Here is an 18280-nt window from a genome sequence, read left to right as displayed (position 1 = left end):
TCTGTTTGAATCAGTTTTGTTTTATTTTCAAAAGTTTTTCAAAAGTTGCAAAAAGGTGGTGGGAATGGGGTCTAAGAGATTTCTCGTTATTTACAAAACAATTGCTTAAATAAATATTACAAGGAAGCCCATGTTTAAAAAGCCAAACTGAAGAAGGGGTAAATACCACACACCCCCTCCGGAAAGCTTTCTCTCCTTTTAACCCTTTCTTATCCCACCTCCGTTACACAGATAACTGTGCTCATCTACTAGCCTCTTATTCCTGTACAATACCAGCTCCACCTGACTCATAAGGAACGGATGATAAAGCCCACCCATCTGTCTACAAACTCTAGACCACTTAAAAAAAAAACACCCATCTGTCTACAAACTCTAGACCACTTAAAAAAAAAAACACCCATCCGTCTACAAACTCTAGACCACGTAAAAAAAAAATGTGTGATTCATTGTTCCAGAAAGTATTCTCTGGCATTCTGCTCTGTCGATTCAGCGCGTTGGGAACCTGAAATGATTGCGGGGCTGGTTTCTTTTTTTTGCAGCAAACGTTTTAGGCACGGGTCAGCTCACATTTGGAACAGTTCAGCATTAGGCGACCATATTTTCATTTGCCTTTTCCTGGCAACAAAACGCAGCAGCTGTAAAATGTAGACACATTGTAACGAAGTGGATATTAATTGTCTGACACAAAAGCAAGTCAGACTATTTTCACCCAACCTTCCATACTGTCCATTTTTCATGAACCTGTAAAAATAATCTGCATTTTTTAGGCAGTAAAGAAACCAGAACACATTCTTTATAATATACTATTGATCCGTTATACACAGGGCTGCGGAGTCGGTATGCCAAGCTTCAGACTCCTCAATTTCCAAGACTCCCACTCCACCAAAATGGCCTCGGGCTCCGACTCCTGACTCTACAGCCCTGCCAGGGCTGTGGAGTCGGTAAGCCAAACTACCGACACCGACTCCTCAATTTCCATGACACCGACTCCACCAAAATGGGCTCCGACTCTGACCCCACAGTCCTGACAGGGCTGTGTGGTCTGTAATCCAAACCTCCAACTCCGACTCTGGCTCCTCAATTGGCATGACACTGACTCTGACTCCACCAAAATGGGCCCCAACTCCACAGCCCTGGTTATACATATCATTATATTGTCTGATTTGGGACAACATTTTGCACCAGACGCCTGCAGCAATGTACAGTATTTTCCAACAAAATGGAGTAAATAAACCCATTGATCTGTACATATTTTAGCACATGTAGAAGAGACTCTAATCTCCGTCTTTCATACCTATTAGATGTGGTCAATAGCGACTGTGTCATCAATGGCACACGGAGGCAGCGGGCATCCTTTGTCCTCCGTTTGGCAAAGGTTTCCTAGTTAGATAGAAAAAAGGATAAAGTTGTAAAATAAGGTTGGGCAAGTTTAAAAAAATAAAAATAAGTTAACGCTAAACTTAATATGAATCCCAAATGGTTCGGACGCATAATGCAAAAACAAGACCTTAATTGACAATTTAAAAAAAAAAAACCATGGTTGTGGCTACTGAAATGAACAGTAAATCTTCGGGTTGATCATGGACTGTACACTCTAGACTTATGGCGGACAATATTGAATGGTTTGGCTGACAGTCTAGTATGTGTAGGGGCCACCAGCTCTTCCTCAGTAGATGATGTCAGGGAAGATAAGGATCCAGCATGTCCGATTTCATACTACCAATCCCTCTGTTTGATGGGGAGATATCGGTTACCAGAGGAGTTTAGTTTGGCAGTGGCCGTCTCATAAAAAACACAGAGAGTGAGCTCTGCTGTATATATAGGAGTGGGCGAGTTCGCTGCCAACCAAATTGGCTGAGCCATAATTTTGCTGACCGCCATCTAAAATTAATGGCAAGGGAGGCTATGAATTAAAAATGAATAGCCACCAATACTAGATTGGTGAGAGTCCAACCGATCAATTGGATGAGAGGTGTTTGTGGTGGTCCGGTGAGCTGTGCATCCCCCAACTCTGCACTTTTTCATGGTTGCTTGTGTTATGTTTGATGAATCACTGTAGCTTTGTCCAATAAAAAAATAGGATTAAAGGGAATTTGTCAGTGGGATCCACCATCCTAAGTTGCCTATACAGGCATATAAATCATAAGGAACTGAATAACATGATACTATCTGCAATCTGATGTCTTATTCCAGAGAAATCCAAGTTTTTCATAATATTTAAATGAGCTGTTAAGATCTATGGGCCGGACATAGATCTCCCTTCCAGAGCTCATTATAAAAAAAATTCACTGAAAGAGGAAAAGAAAATTAACAATATCACTGGGAGAGAAAAAAACAGCCATACTTGCAATACCATGTCCAGACATCAATGCACAAACAGGATGCAGCGGATCCCCCAAGATAAAATCAGGGGCAACACAGGTGCAAAATACTAAAAACAAGCCACATACTAACCCACCAAACATCCGTGGGGCGGATAGTATTTCAAGTGCACACATGTCTGCATTGGGTGTCGTTCACACCATTGCGTGAGATGCACCTCTATCCGTAAAGCAGCCTATTACCGATGCCCCTCCTATTACATCAGGTGGGCTACCAATACCCTATATGCACCCACAGGCTAGACACCCCACCACTGGAAAGACCTGGCTTGTACCCTGAAAAACAATTGGGCAGAAAAAGATGTAAATAATGAATTAGGTATTTGTCATTATTTTGGCCAAAATATCCAAGCTCGCAACCCACTTCACGGGTCCTCATTTATTTGCGAGTCCTACACTAAACCCTTCTCTAAATTCAAAGCATTCACTGAAAGAGGAAAATAATGTTTTGTGTATTGTAATGTTTGGTAGGTTAGTAAGTGGCTTGTTTTCAGTATTTTGCACCTGTGCTGCCCCTGCTTTTATCTTGGCGGACACGCTGCGTCCTGTTTGTGCAGGACATGGTATTGCAAGTATGGCCGTTTTTTCTCTCCAGAGCTCATTATTAGTGAAAGGAGGCGTTACAAGTGTGAGACATGTAGATCAGGAGAGCAGACTGTCAGTCATTACATGGTAACGCCTGTTTTAATTTATAATGAGTTCTGGAGGCAGATTATTGTGGAGATCTATGTCCGACCCATAGATCTTAACAGCTCATTTACATATTAAAGAAAACTTGGATTTCTCTGGAATAAGACCTCTGAAAGCAGATATCAAGGTATTGTGTTATTAAACTTTTTATGACCTGTATGGCTATATACACAGTGCCTCAAAGTGATTTGTCAGGGTTACCCCATTCCGATCTGATATACTTGATGAATCTTTTATAAAGTCCTGGATGATCCTTTTAAAAGCTAAACTTTCCTGCACTCTTAAGGCCATGTTCACATGTTTTTCTCTCCCATTTTTGGAAAATCAGAGTAAAATTGCCGCGTTATTTCCAGTCATGTGTTCCAGTTACGCTGTGACAGCCGCTGGCTTCCAGATGATTGCTCCTCTGTAGTACTGCGGGCTCCAGACCTGTAACCTCTGATAGATAGCTCTGATTGTTTCCTCACTTTTCATATATGCAGATTAACCGTTCTGCTCATATAAACTTCTGCTCGTCCTTCAAAACTTTTATATGTTGCATGAAGGTATAAAAAGGCATAAAAGGTTTTAAAAGGTATAAAGGTATCTTTAGAAAATACTGCCTGTCAGCATAGACATGCAACGCCAAAGAGGTAGACAATGTGACTGCGCAGTTTCTTATCTTTTCATTCAGCTCCTCAAGGACAGTTCTTTAGGTCCATACATCTAGATGACTCATGGCACGATGGTTGGTACATAGCCCAGGTTCTTCTTTAACAAAGAGTTATGATAGAAGCAAGCAGTCAGTAAATCTGGAGCTCGGTGGAGCATCAGTCTGGATAGAGTATGTGGTGTGCATCCTTACCCCGAGGATACTGCTCCACTCTCAAGATTTCTTTAGGAGCCCCAGGTGCACAACCTAGTGCTTGCTACATTATTCTTTAAATCTCACTAAGGTAGTGGCCAGTGTAAGCAGTATTGCTTGGCAGTCTGGTATTCTATAGTACTTTTCATTCTTCACATATGCAGATTGTCTCACCAGACAGGAAGAAGACAGAAACTCTAGGAACACTTATTGGAAGTAGCAATCCTAAAAGTAAACATCGACCCTCTAACGAGCCTTGCTACATGACATGGAGAAAAGCCGAACCAGAATCTGTTTGCAGATGCCTGTTTCAGGGTGTTACCTCTCCTCAGTGCAAAGCATGAAATCAGTTTTGGCTAGGTGAGAGACCCCTGACTGTGGTCTAAAGGTACCTTCACACGAAACGACATTATAACGATATCGCTAGCAATCCGTGACGTTGCAGCGTCCTCGCTAGCGATATCGTTTCGTTTGACACGCAGCAGCGATCAGGATCCTGCTGTGATGTCGCTGGTCGCTGAATAAAGTCCAGAACTTTATTTGGTCGTCCGATCGCTGTGTATCGTTGTGTTTGAAAGCAAAAGCAACGATACCAGCGATATTTTACACTGGTAACCAGGGTAAACATCGGGTAACTAAGCGCAGGGCCGCGCTTAGTTACCCGATGTTTACCCTGGTTACTAGCGTAAAATGTAAAAAAAACAAACAGCACATACTCACATTGCGTCCCCTGCAGTCTGCTTCCTCCTCTGACTCAGCGCCGCAAAGTGAAAGTGAAAGCAGCACAGCGGTGACGTCACCGCTCTGCTCTCACTGTACGGCGCTCAGTCAGTCAGGAAGTGGACGCAGGGGGACGTGAATGTAAGTATGTGCTGTTTGTTTTTTTTAGATTTTACGCTGGTAACCAGGGTAAACATCGGGTTACTAAGCGCGGCCCTGCGCTTAGTTACCCGATGTTTACCCTGGTTACCAGGGGACCTCGGCATAGTTGATCGCTGGAGAGCGGTCTGTGTGACAGCTCTCCAGCGACCAAACAGCGACGCTGCAGCGATCGACATCGTTGTCGCTATCGCTGCAGCGTCGCTTCGTGTGAAGGTACCTTAAGTCTCAATAAGGGGTCAATATTGACTTATAGGATCGCTACTAGAGTTGAGCGAATATGTTCGGAATCAGTTGCCGGATCTGAATTTGTTATATTGGTACCCTATTTGTGCCGAATTTACGTTTGATGATCGATTCCGAACATATTCATTCTTTTCTACTCCTATTGACTCCAGTGACGTTCAGCGAGTATTGCAAAAACAATATTCGCCACCGATAACAATCGATGTCTGTCTCTGAAGAGACAATTTGCTAATTTAATTTATCAGTAGAGCAAGTGTGATACGTGTTCACCAAAAAACTATTCCCAGTAGTACCAGAAAAACAGTGTCATCCCAGTAGTGGAAGCTTCTGCCATTGGCTTTTTCTTCCTCTGCTATATAAGTGGCCATAGGCGGTAATAGGCTCATATAGTGGAATATGGATGCCAACTCACTGCCCGTCCAATAGAATTTTCACTTTATTTTTTCTTCATTAAGGCTATGTTCCCACAATGAGCATCTGAAGAGTTTTTGATGTTGCAGATTCTCTACACCAATTAAGTTCCTTGCAGATATATATATATATATATATATATATATATATATATATATATATATATATATATATATATATATATATATATATAAATTGCGTTTTTGATACTTTCTGGTATTTGGCATTGACTTAACTTCATTGGTACATTCGTGTGCAGATTGCATGTGTTTTTAATCTTGGATTTTCCGCACCTAATGCAAGTCTATGGGGAAAATCCGCACATAAAACTCGCCAGAGAAATTTACATGTTACACACTGCACAGTGGTCATGAGATTTCTATAAATCCCATCCATTTGCTGGAACAGTAAGACGCTGCAGCAAAACTTACGCCCCATCAAAAACTCATGGTGGGAACTGAACCTGGCTGAAAATTCTTTTTCTGTTCCTGATGGCTCCACATAGCATTCTAGGGTGAGGAATTCCTAAAATCTTCTTGGGCAATTGACAGTATTCGATTTAAATCCTTAATTTACGTGGATACATTTTTTTATGATCTTGTGCTTGTTTGTTTTTCAGCTGATTCAACCGGTACCCACTCCCTTTATACAACTTATAAGGATTATGAAATAATGTTTCATGTCTCTACCATGTTGCCGTACACGCCGAACAACAAGCAGCAGGTGAGCGCATTGTATGTCACATAATACTATTAATGTTATACTGGATTATTGATGGGAGAGTTTCAGGACGGCGGATTAGGACCTGTCGGCTCTCAAGACATTTCTGCTTTAGTGTTCGTCAGAAAATACAAATTGTAGAAAATCTCTTCTCATCATATAATAAATTGCCAATTGGGTGTTACCGTTCCCCTTCTCGGACCCCGTCTTCTATACCTGATATTAAGCCCATCAATTCCCTTGACTGATTTTAGGGAAGAGATGATTAATAATAAGTTATCCAATATTCTCTGATTGTTAGGGGTCAAAATCCCTGGGACCACCAGCAGCACCAAGAGCAGGGATCTGCAACTTAAGAGAGCGGCGTTCTACAGAGCCCTGTCTTGAATGAAGTGGAGGGTCACATGCTCGACCCCCACTTTATTAATAGGGATGTGAGAAATAGCAGAGCATCGTAATGGGCCTTCTCCAGCAGAAACCTTACTGGAATCAGGGTCTCTGTCCTTACATTAGGCTGCACTCTGATTACATGGTAAAACCTGGTGAAAGATTCCCTTTAATGACTGGACAGTGCAAACTGTATGGCAAAGAACAACATAAAAAGACCTTAAAGGGGCTGTCCATGACGCAGCGCCACTAATCAGCTGTTATCACTGTTGGAAGAAGCCGGGTGAAATCAGTGTACAAGTGTTAAACACAACGGCTTTGCACACTATTTAGTCACGGCTTCCGGGTACTGCGCATCACCTCTTATTGAAGAGAATAGGAGCTGATCTGCAGCACCCGGTAGCAGTGACTAAATTGCGCACAGAACTGTGGTGTTTTGGCTCTGTACGCTGTTTATTAACAAGAGGTGATAACAGCTGATCGGAGGGGTATTGGACCCCCACTGTTATATTGATGATCTATCTTAAAGGCTTCCTTAGGCTACAAGTCTGCAGTCACTCTTATGTGACTGCACTCTTGCGAATCCTCATATGCGCACTGTCAGGATCCCCCGAGGCTGGGAGTGGCGGCATGCGGCTGCAAGTATGTGATTTGTGTACATGTGATCACTTGTCGACTAGACGTAAGTGTATTGAGCAACATGTCTAGTCAGAATGTGGCTGGAAGAATGCAAATCACATACTTGCAGCCACATGACTACCCACTCTCGGCGCCAGCACCAAAGAATCCTCATTGTGTGCATGTAAGGATTCATAAGTCTGCAGTCACTTAGAGAGACTGCAGACTTATACCCTTGGGTCTGGACAACCCCTGTAAGACTAAAAAGTAATGGACAACCCCTCTAAACCAGCTGTGATCTGCATGGTATATCTGCGCGTATGAGCCCCACTATAGACAGTGCCTGTGTGATGTGGAATGCATAAACCAAAAAAGGCCATGTTCATACGGTCAGGATTTGGTCAGTATTTCACATCAGTATTTGTAGCCAAAACCAGGAGGGGAACAATGAGAGGAAAAGTATAATAGAAACATATGCTCCACTTCTGCATTTATCACCCACTCCTGGTTTTGGCTTACAGATACTGATGTAAAATACTGACCAAATACTGCTAGTGTGAATGTGGTCTTATATAGACTTTTTTTTTCTCTCTCAAAACTATAAATCCTAATCTTTAAGTAATTGAAGCGTGCAGTAGAAGATGCCAATTGCGTGTATGATCCAGCGATTTCTCATTTGCAAGACGTGAACATCCCAAATAGGAAAGAGACAATAAAGTAATGCTATATTATAGGTAATTATGCAGATCCCACAGCAGTTAAAACCGTCAGCTCCATAGAGAAATAATTACAAGCGCGCTACAGTAAAGTGGTTGGCAGCGCGCGTTACCATAGGAACGGAAGTCTGGGACCCCGCTGCTTGCTTTATGTTCACAAATAGAATCCACTGCTGGCGGAGGAGGATGGGGGGCACGCAGTGTTAAATTGGAAATGCATTATTCATTTAATAGAACATGTTTTCCGAGGTTATGTTTATGGACACGCACTGTTGTACCTCCAGGCATCGGAAAGGTCAGGGGCCGCAGTCTGGGATGATTGAGAGCATTCATTGTTCCTTACCATCTGGGTTCAGGGACCATTGTTTTTACGATTGGTGTGCACATAAACAGTCGAGTCGACAAAGCTAAATTACTAATTTTTTTTGCGCTCCTCCTTATTTATTTTTTTCCCTCCTCCTTTAAAAAAAAAAAAAAAATTAAATCACAAGAATAAAAGGTACTTGCATTCTATTCCATAATGTTTTATTCCAAATTATGGTATTATTACACTATGATTAATGTGCTTTTATAAAAAAAGGACATTTTTACCGGATTTGGATCATTTCACACCCAGACCTTCCTTATTTACAGTATTTATTTATTTATTTTTTTTGGAGGTGGATGCCGGGATCTAGTTTGGGGTTCACTTAAATTATAGGTATTGCAATCAATGACAAACAGGGGGAATCTATGCAATATATAAGTTAACCCTGGATGGGGAAAAAAAAGGTGTTGGTTTGCATCTGTCGCAAACCACATGCATGTATTATTCAGCAGCGCTTTAGCGCCCAATCTACTCCGCTCCCCCGAAATGTGTAAAGCTGTGATTTTCTTTCTAATTGCAGCTGCTGAGGAAGCGGCATATCGGAAACGATATTGTGACAATAGTGTTCCAGGAGCCGGGAGCCCAGCCTTTCAGTCCCAAGAACATCCGCTCGCATTTTCAGCACGTCTTTGTGGTCGTAAGAGCGCACAATCCATGCACGGACTCTGTCTGTTACAGGTATGATTATCGTCTAGGCAGTAATCAATGAGGGGGGCATCATGGCCAGTCCCCTTGAGCGAGCACAGTTTTTTAACCGTTTGCGGTCTCAAACACAGAAAATATGACAGATGTGTAATCTATATTGATTGCCGAGTGCACAACGTGACTGTAAGATGTTCTGACTGCACAATGGCTGTTTTTTTCTAGATCTAAAAGGATCTATATGAGAAATATTTCTTATATTTGGCAGATCAATAAACGATCAGATGCCAAATAATTATCTTTTAGTTTCCTGCAAGCGTCGCGGTTGATTTATTCAATATTTAGTTACGCGCGGGAATCGAAAATATATATTTAAACCATATTGTTGAGATGAATTATTTGTGAGTGCTTGTTTATGTGATGTAGAAACCTGTTAATTAATCCCACTAGTCTGGTCGTTAAGGCCTTTTCTTGCAGCGTGCCCTCCTCATCCATTATCTCAGTTGTGGGCATTATGTTGGCACGTTTTTGTTTTGTCAACTATTAGCATGAAAAATACATAGATCGTATAATTCCGGAACTCGATCATTTTACAAGGTTGTCTTCTAAAAATGTTTTATTTTTCTTTGAATATGTTTTTGTTGGAGAAAATTGCTATGTCTTTCGCTGGGATTTTAATTGCGCTTCTTTGTCGAATTATATTGGTTTGTGGCTTTGTATACATAAAATACATATGCATGTGGTATGGTGTCATTTTTGGCAGTTTTCCATAGACATATCTATAGTATTTAAAAATGCCACTAAGAGGCCTTAAAAAAAATGTTGGTTACATGCAAAAGAAGCGCTATCGCTTTGAAATACATTTTTTTAATGTATTTTAGGATATCGGAGAAAAAGACTGCATGAAAGATGCCTCGGGGTCTGTGCCTACCACGCTAGTTCCGGACAGATTCTGCCTGGAACCTGCTGGAAAAAGCACTAAATAAAATGGCACCAAAAATAATGAATGTATACACAGCACTTTCAAAACCACTTGCTGTGCACATGTTCCCTGTTTTGTCACTTCTTTTAACCATTTCAGGCTTTGAAAGACTTGAAGCGGCTAAAAGAAGTGACCTGTTCATTCTTCTACTGGATTCTGCTTGGAAACGGCCACTGTTATTTATGGAATTAAGAAAAAAAGCTGCTGTAAAAGTCATCTTAATGCAGATGTTGCCTGCGCTTGCTCTGGTATTGCAGACGCTGCCTGCCCCATGATATTGCAAATTCTGCCTGTGCTTACCCAGGTAATGCAGATGTTGCCTGCGCTTACCCTGGTGATCTGGACGCTGCCTGCCGCACCCTGGTAATGCAGAGGCTTCCCTGCCTGCACCCTGGTAATGCAGAGGCTGCCCTGCTCGCACTCTGGTAATGCGGAGGCTGCCCTGCCCGCACTCTGGTAATGCGGAGGCTGCCCTGCCCGCACCCTGGTAATGCGGAGGCTGCCCTGCCCGCACCCTGGTAATGTGGAGGCCGCCTGCCCGCACCCCGGTAATGCTGAGGCCGCCCTGCCTGCACCCTGGTAATACGGAGGCCGCCTGCCCGCACCCCGGTAATGCTGACGCCTCCTGCCTAAACCCAGGTAATGCGGACGCGACCTGCCCACACCCTGGTAATGCAAAGGCTGCCTGCACACAACTTGGTAATGCAGGCTTATATGGAGACTAGGTTTGATTTCTGTGAAATGTACATTCGCGGTCAGCAAAGTAACATCTACTTATCCACCACAATGCACGTTGCCAGACAGTGGATCCCTAGGAAACAGCCTTCTTTCATTTTCTTGCTAAGGAACAGAGGGTAGAGAAGTAGCAAAGCAAGATGGATCCTTTGACCTTATCAATGTCATGAAGGGTCCGCTCATATAGATGTCTTTATTTTTTATTTTTCTTTATCAAATAAAACTTGGGTCCCACCAGGCTCCCATCCTTTGCTTTACATAGAATACTCTATTGGTTCTGATACTTAGGAGTACTTTTTACATGGCTCCGGAGCAAGCGGCCATAAACCCTCTGAGTTAGGACTGTAGCCTTTGCCTTGTGTGTGACCAAGGATCGAGCTTTGCTTCCAGTTTTGCTAATGGGACCTTACATTTTCATGGTAGTCTAAAAGTCGTGGTTAAGAGCAGCCCTTGTGTAATTATGTATATATTTTTATATTTCAGCGTTGCAGTTACACGATCAAGGGATGTTCCTGCTTTCGGTCCACCAATCCCAAAAAGTTTCACCTTCCCTAAATCTACAGTGTTCAGGGACTTCCTGTTAGCCAAAGTTATTAATGCGGAGAATGCTGCTCACAAGTCTGAGAAGTTTCGAGCTATGGCTACTAGAACCCACCAAGAGTACCTGAAAGACCTAGCAGAAAAAAATGTCACCAACACCTCCATCGATTCATCTGGAAAGTTTCCATTCATCTCGCTGGCTTCGAAGAAGAAAGAAAAGGCAAAGCCTTATCCATGGGCTGAACTTTACAGCGCGGGGGCAATTGTCTGGAGCGTCCATGTTGAAGACTTTAGCAATGCTTTGGAGATAGAATGTCTCTTGTGCATCTCAAACGAAATATTGGCTCTTCTTGACCAGGAAACCAAAAATGTGATATTTAACTGCTCAAGTCGAGATGTTATAGGATGGACATCCAACAACGCAACGGTTAAAGTTTTCTATGAGCGAGGAGAATGTGTGTTCATCCGAAGCTACATCAACAATAGCGATGAGATAAAGGAAATTGTCAAGAGGCTGGAAGTAAGAGCCATCTCCAAAGTCGCACATCTCTTAATGTCCGATCATGACCATCGTTTTAATATTTATTCTTTAAATCAATAGTACACATGAAAATAAGCTACTTTGTAATATGTCTTATCTGAGAAATCTGCTTCTTTCTCCTCCTGGATTGATCCTTTCTCTCTCAATTCATGGGTAGAATCTGTCTTCAGTGACTACAGACTTTCCCATTACTTAGAAAGGAGATGACAGTTGGTGCTTTTACATTTCTATGGAGAGGGAGGAGCTAGAAGCCTACTACACAGACATTCTGCTGCAAGGTCTCCTGACAGTTACAGATCTCCATTGAACTGTATGAACACTATCTGTCATCTCCTTTCTCAGTAATGTGAAAATTTATATTGACAAATTTTACCAATGAATTGAATATGCAAATTGCCTCTTCAGAATGAAAGCAGACTTGAACTCTAGCACCACCTATTACAAGTAGAAATCCTGAAAGTCAATATTGACCCTTTACCAAGCCTTATCACATGACTTAGGATAAAAGCCAAAGCCAAGTGTTTCGGGGTGTTTGCTCCTCCTCAGTGCAAAACATGATATCTGATTTGGCTGTATCAGAGTCCTCTGACTAGGGATCAAGGGGTAACATTTCTCCCTTAGAATTGAGAATTATGAAAAAGAAAGATCATTCACGGAGGAGTAAGAAGCAAATTTCTCTAAATGGATAAATCAGAAAGTTTCATATTTTCACATTGGCTATTGATTTAGGAAATAAACATGAAATTGGTGGCTACTCCTAGTCCATAAAGTCTGTTAACAGAGCTGTTTTATGGGGTATTCTGACTTGTCCTATAGATGACGAGTAGATAGTTGGGTCAGCACTAGTACAAGTTCATATGACAAGGTCAGTCTCTTGCCCATCGGTCCTTTTGCCTTCATTTATGTACTGTGCCTTTTTAGCTCCTGTATTCTTGTTCTATCTTTTTGCAGATTGTCACAAAAGGATGCGAGTCAGTGGAAATGACATTAAGGAGGAATGGATTGGGGCAGCTCGGCTTTCATGTCAATTACGAAGGGATAGTTGCTGAAGTGGAGCCTTATGGCTATGCTTGGCAGGCGGGCTTAAGACAAGGGAGTCGTCTGGTTGAAATCTGTAAAGTTGCTGTAGCCACATTGAGCCACGAGCAGATGATCGACCTACTGAGAACGTCCGTAACAGTGAAAGTGGTCATCATTCCCCCACATGACGATGGCATCCCACGAAGGTATTATTTAGGACTTCTTAGTTTTCCTACTTCCTGAGATTGTTCTGCCAACAGGCATCTAATGTACTAGTCCAGCGGAACCCCTTCACCACCTTGAGGTTTTCAGTTTTTGCATTTTAATTTTTTGCTCCCCTTCTTCCCAGAGCCATAACTTTTTTTATTTTTCCATCAGTATGGCCATGTGATGGCATGTTTGTTTTGGGAGGAGTTGTACCTTTGAATGACACCATTGATTTTACCATATAGTGTACTGGAAAATTGGGAAAAAATTTCAAATGTGGTGAAATTGCAAAAAAGTACAATTCCACAATTGTGATTTGTTTCTTTTTTTGTTTTTTTTTACCACATTCAGTAAATGCTAAAACTGACCTGCCATTATGATTCTCCATGTCATTACGAGTTTGTAGATACCAAACGGGGGAGACGCCAATTTTCCCAGACCCATATCGAGAAGAACAGCGGGTTTAAGTTTTTTATATATAAAACATAACTTTTATTCCTATTTATTTAAAAAAACAACCCCCAAATATCTGAAAATGCAAATCAAACTGTGCAATGTAAAGTGCTATGTGCAAGATATGGAAAAAGTGCCTGTTAAAACTTATAGTACCGCTGGAACAACGTTTAGGGGGCTTTTTCACATAACCATATGGTGTCATCTACAAGCTTACCCCTATAAAACAAAAATCTGTTTGGATTTTACATAGGTTATACTACCTTATTAATCTTCTAGGACTCGTATCACATCAAATCCTGTTTACAGATTATTGCACAAATAGGGATGATCTAATAGGGTATACTTTCCCACATATACATTATTTCATTATATCTCCCCATGTGTCAATAACAATAAACAGCAGAAATACTAATATATTGATTAACGTCATTAATTATCATTTGACTTCTTATATACGTTGTTATTCAATCCGGACAGATTGTGGTACATATCAGCGCCCTCATACAAATAGTTTAAAGGGAAATGTTGCATTAATCACATTTCCTTCACACATCTTACCCCAAATAACCACTTGAATACATCTATGCCTCTATACGTTCTTGCATACGTTCTTATTTATGATCAAAAATGGGTTCAGTGTGTATTATATATATTTTTGTTAAACTCCTCTGGATCACCAAGCGTGTCGCTGGATTTAGCCACCGAGTTCATAAGGTGCCGTCTACAGCAATCACCATTTCATATGATGCAGTTATTCGGTTCCCTTCCCATATTATGTCTCCCGACACATTTCATCATACAGATTCTTCAGGGGAAAATGACATCTTAAAAGAATGAGCATAGCCGTGGTGCTCCTCCAGCTACTTGCCTTATATAGATTATGCATGGCTTCTTGCGGTCGCATGTTTCCAGACGCCGGCACTTCCGGTAATTGGGGTGCATGCGCCGTTAGAACCAGACCGCTTACATCACGTCCGGATATTGGAACGCAAGCGGTAAATAGTGAACCGCCAGCGTCATATCCAGTACACGAACATTACCGCAAATTGCGGCCGATCGTGACAAGCGTACGGCCCATGCCTTTCGCTACGAGCCTGTATTATGTGGATATTTGTTATCCTATCAATTTCTTTTATAGTAACAGAATACATCATATTCTGTCTAACGCCTTTTTGGGCATATGCAGATTTTATTCTTCTTTTAAGCTTCACAGTTAATTATTTACTTTATTGGATATGGTCCTACCCGAGGATCCTCTGATTTTAATACCACACAGATCAAAGAGCACCATCTTATACAAAAAAATATGACAAATGAGAGTAAGTAGGGATTTATTTTAGTAAATGCCCTTTAGTAAAAAAAGGAATACAATAAAGAAAGTGATGATACGACAAGCAATAAAAGACCTCAATCTGTTTGCTCGTCGCCTCAAATAGAAAAAACATTTTATAAAAGAGAATAAAAAATGCTGTGCTAAGTTAGGGATTGATGAGAATCTCCTCAGTGATGTGAGATTTCTTTTTCATTTAGAGGATACTGATCCTAATGATATGGGAGCAGGGCCTTTTACAGGCCTCAAAAGTAAGCGTAAACATATGCCACCTATCACAAGTGATGTAAGTACAGTAGATGTTTTCTTGAATTTAGTATCTAGGGATATAATGGAATTTGAACAAAAAAGTAAAAGGAATTTCCACAATTTGACTAAAATGGAGATGGAGGGTTTGTGCGAACTCGAAAAAGATAACAGTAGAGTGTTTAAGCCTTCTGATAAAGGGGGTAACATAGTGGCGATGGATGTATCACAATACAAGACCCTTTGTTACTCCCTTTTACAGACAGAAATGGGCTATGAGAAACTTGAAAAAGATCCAACAGCTGTATACCATAAGGAATTGAAGGAATTAATATCAGAGGCCTTCAGAAAAAATTTAATTGACAGTAACGAGAGAGAGTACCTTTTGCCAAGTCATCCGGTAGTGGCAACTTTTTACTGTCTACCAAAAATCCACAAAGGGATCAATCCCCTAATGGGACGACCTATCGTCTCAGGTATTGGTAGTTTAACACAAAATCTTGGCCAGTATGTAGACAGAATTCTGAGACCATTACCTCATTAAGCTCCTATATGAGAGATACGACAGACCTCCTCCTGAAACTGGATAATATAGAACTTGATAGGGACATGATCCCATGTTCTATTGATGTAGAGGCGTTATACTCTTCGATCCCACCCAATAAGGGTATAATGGCTGTGGACTACTATTTGAAAACAAGGGGTCGGCAATTCACTGACCATAATTATTTTGTCATTCAAGCGCTTGAGTTTTGTCTCACCAAAAATTATTTTCTCTTTGACAATAAGTACTTCCACCAGCTCAGGGGCACAGCTATGGGGAGCCCATGTGCTCCCTCGTATGCGAATTTGCTCCTGGACTGGTGGGAGGAAAATGTCATTTTTGGGGAAACCACGTCTATGGCTGAAGAGAATATCGTACTATGGTTACGATATATAGACGATGTGTTTGTGATATGGAGAGGAAGCGAAACCAGTTTCAGTAATTTTGTAGTGGGTCTGAATTCTAACGACCTGGGGTTACGCTTCACACACGAAACTAATATCTCCAGCCTCCCCTTTTTGCATATTTTGATTGAGAGAGGAAGAGAGGGACAACTGATAACAAGCACCTATAGAAAACCTACGGCATCAAATTCCCTCCTGAGATGGGAGTCTAACCATCCAGCCCCCTCAGGAGAGGTATCCCGAAAAGTCAGTACCTTTGGGTACGGAGAAATTGCTCAGATCTTGATAGGTACAAAAAGCAATCAAAGGGAATGTTTCCAGGAACGGGGTTACCCAGATAAAGTCCGGACGTGATGTAAGCGGTCTGGTTCTAACGGCGCATGCACCCCAATTACCAGAAGTGCCGGCGTCCGGAAACATGCGACCGCAAGAAGCCATGCATAATCTATATAAGGCAAGTAGCTGGAGGAGCACCACGGCTATGCTCATTCTTTTAAGATGTAATTTTCCCCTGAAGAATCTGTATGATGAAATGTGTCGGGAGACATAATATGGTAAGGGAACCGAATAACTGCATCATATGAAATGGTGATTGCTGTAGACGGCACCTGATGAACTCGGTGGCTAAATCCAGCGACACGCTTGGTGATCCAGATGAGTATAACATAAGTACCGTATATATAATACACACTGAACCCATTTTTGATCATAAATAAGAACGTATGCAAGAAAGTATAGAGGCATAGATGTATTCAAGTGGTTATTTGGGGTAAGATGTGTGAAGGAAATGTGATTAATGCAACATTTCCCTTTAAACTATTTGTATGAGGGCGCTGATATGTACCACAATCTGTCCGGATTGAATAACAACGTATATAAGAAGTCAAATGATAATTAATGACTTTAATCAGTATATTAGTATTTCTGCTGTTTATTGTTATTGACACATGGGGAGATATAATGAAATAATGTATATGTGGGAAAGTATACCCTATTAGATCATCCCTATTTGTGCAATAATCTGTAAAGAGGATTTGATGTGATACGTGTCCTAGAAGATTAATAAGGTAGTATAACCTATGTAAAATCCAAACAGATTTTTGTTTTATAGGGGTAAGCTTGTAGATGACACCATATGGTTATGTGAAAAAGCCCCCTAAACGTTGTTCTAGTGGTACTATAAGGCTGTGTGCACACGTTGCAGATTTTTCACGTTTTTTCGCTATAAAAAACGCATACATTATGCATCCCATCATTTAGAATGCATTCCACAATTTTTGTACACATGATGCGTTTTTTTCCTTGAAAAAAAAAAACGCATTGCGGTAAATAACGCAGCATGTTCATTAACTTTGAGGTTTTTTTTGCGGATTTCCCACTATATTATTGCATTGGGAACCTCCGGAAAAATCCGCAAATAAAACGCACCAGAAACGCGAGAAAAACGTGCAACAAACGCGTGCGAATTTCTTACAGAAAATGTCCTGTTTTGCTCAGGAAATTTCTGCAAGAAATCCTGAACATGTGCACATAGCCTAAGTTTTAACTGCCACTTTTTCCATATCTTGCACATAGCACTTTACATTGCACAGTTTGATTTGCACTTTCAGATATTTTGGGGTTGTTTTTTTTTAATAAATAGGAATAAAAGTTATGTTTCATATATATAAAAAACCTAAACCCGCTGTTGTTCTCAAAAATTTTTGGTTTTGGTTGAATCAAAGCCCTTGCTAAAAACCAGACCCATATCGCCTCCATTTGTGGGGATGTGGGGCATAATTTTTTGCGCTGAGCTGATGTTTTTATTGGTACCATTTTGGTGTAGATACAATGTTTTACTGTTGCATTTTATCACAATATTTCAGCGACCAAAAAAAAGTAATTCTGGCATGTTGATTTTTGTTCTCGCTATACCTTTTACCTTGATAAATCGGGCGATTCAGAATTCAATGATACCAAAAATGTGTAATTTTTATTGTATTATTTTGAGGAGAGGGATTTGAACCTTTTTTTTATATATATATTTTTATTTGTAAACTTTTTTTTTATATAGTTTTTACTTGATTCAAGTGTCTCCTTGGGAGATTTGAAGCTGCGATCTTCTGATCGCTTGAGATGAGCAGAAGGGCTCATCTGCTATGAACGCTGGCCACTAGGGGGCGGCAATAGCAAATCAGCAATGACCACAACAGGGGTCTTCTGCACACCCCAGATTGTAATGCCACCCATGATCATGTTGCAGGGGCATAGACAGGCGGAGCTAGTGACGCGCTTCCTCATGTTAAATGCCGCTGTCGGAGATTAACAACGGCATTTATCATAAATCTACCAAAAAGTGTGAATGGACACCAAAAAATATTCCATAAAAACTTAT

General features: G+C 41.1%; 1 protein-coding gene across 11 annotated transcripts in view; it reads left to right on the top strand.

Moving 5' to 3' along the window:
* The window catches only part of SIPA1L1 (signal induced proliferation associated 1 like 1), a 324202-nt gene that overhangs the window by 222042 nt on the left and 83880 nt on the right, over window positions 1-18280 (top strand). For all 11 annotated transcript variants that reach the window (XM_077262132.1, XM_077262085.1, XM_077262067.1 and 8 more), the window contains 4 exons: window positions 6071-6174; window positions 8780-8937; window positions 11102-11678; window positions 12651-12925. In XM_077262132.1, coding sequence (XP_077118247.1) covers window positions 6071-6174; window positions 8780-8937; window positions 11102-11678; window positions 12651-12925 — 1114 coding nt within the window. The remainder of the gene's footprint in view (window positions 1-6070; window positions 6175-8779; window positions 8938-11101; window positions 11679-12650; window positions 12926-18280) is intronic.

This window comes from Ranitomeya variabilis, chromosome 1 (assembly GCF_051348905.1).
Source record: "Ranitomeya variabilis isolate aRanVar5 chromosome 1, aRanVar5.hap1, whole genome shotgun sequence".
Lineage (NCBI taxonomy): Eukaryota > Metazoa > Chordata > Amphibia > Anura > Dendrobatidae > Ranitomeya > Ranitomeya variabilis.
The sequence above is the reverse complement of the archived record's forward strand: the minus strand, read 5'-3'. Positions and strand labels throughout refer to the sequence as shown.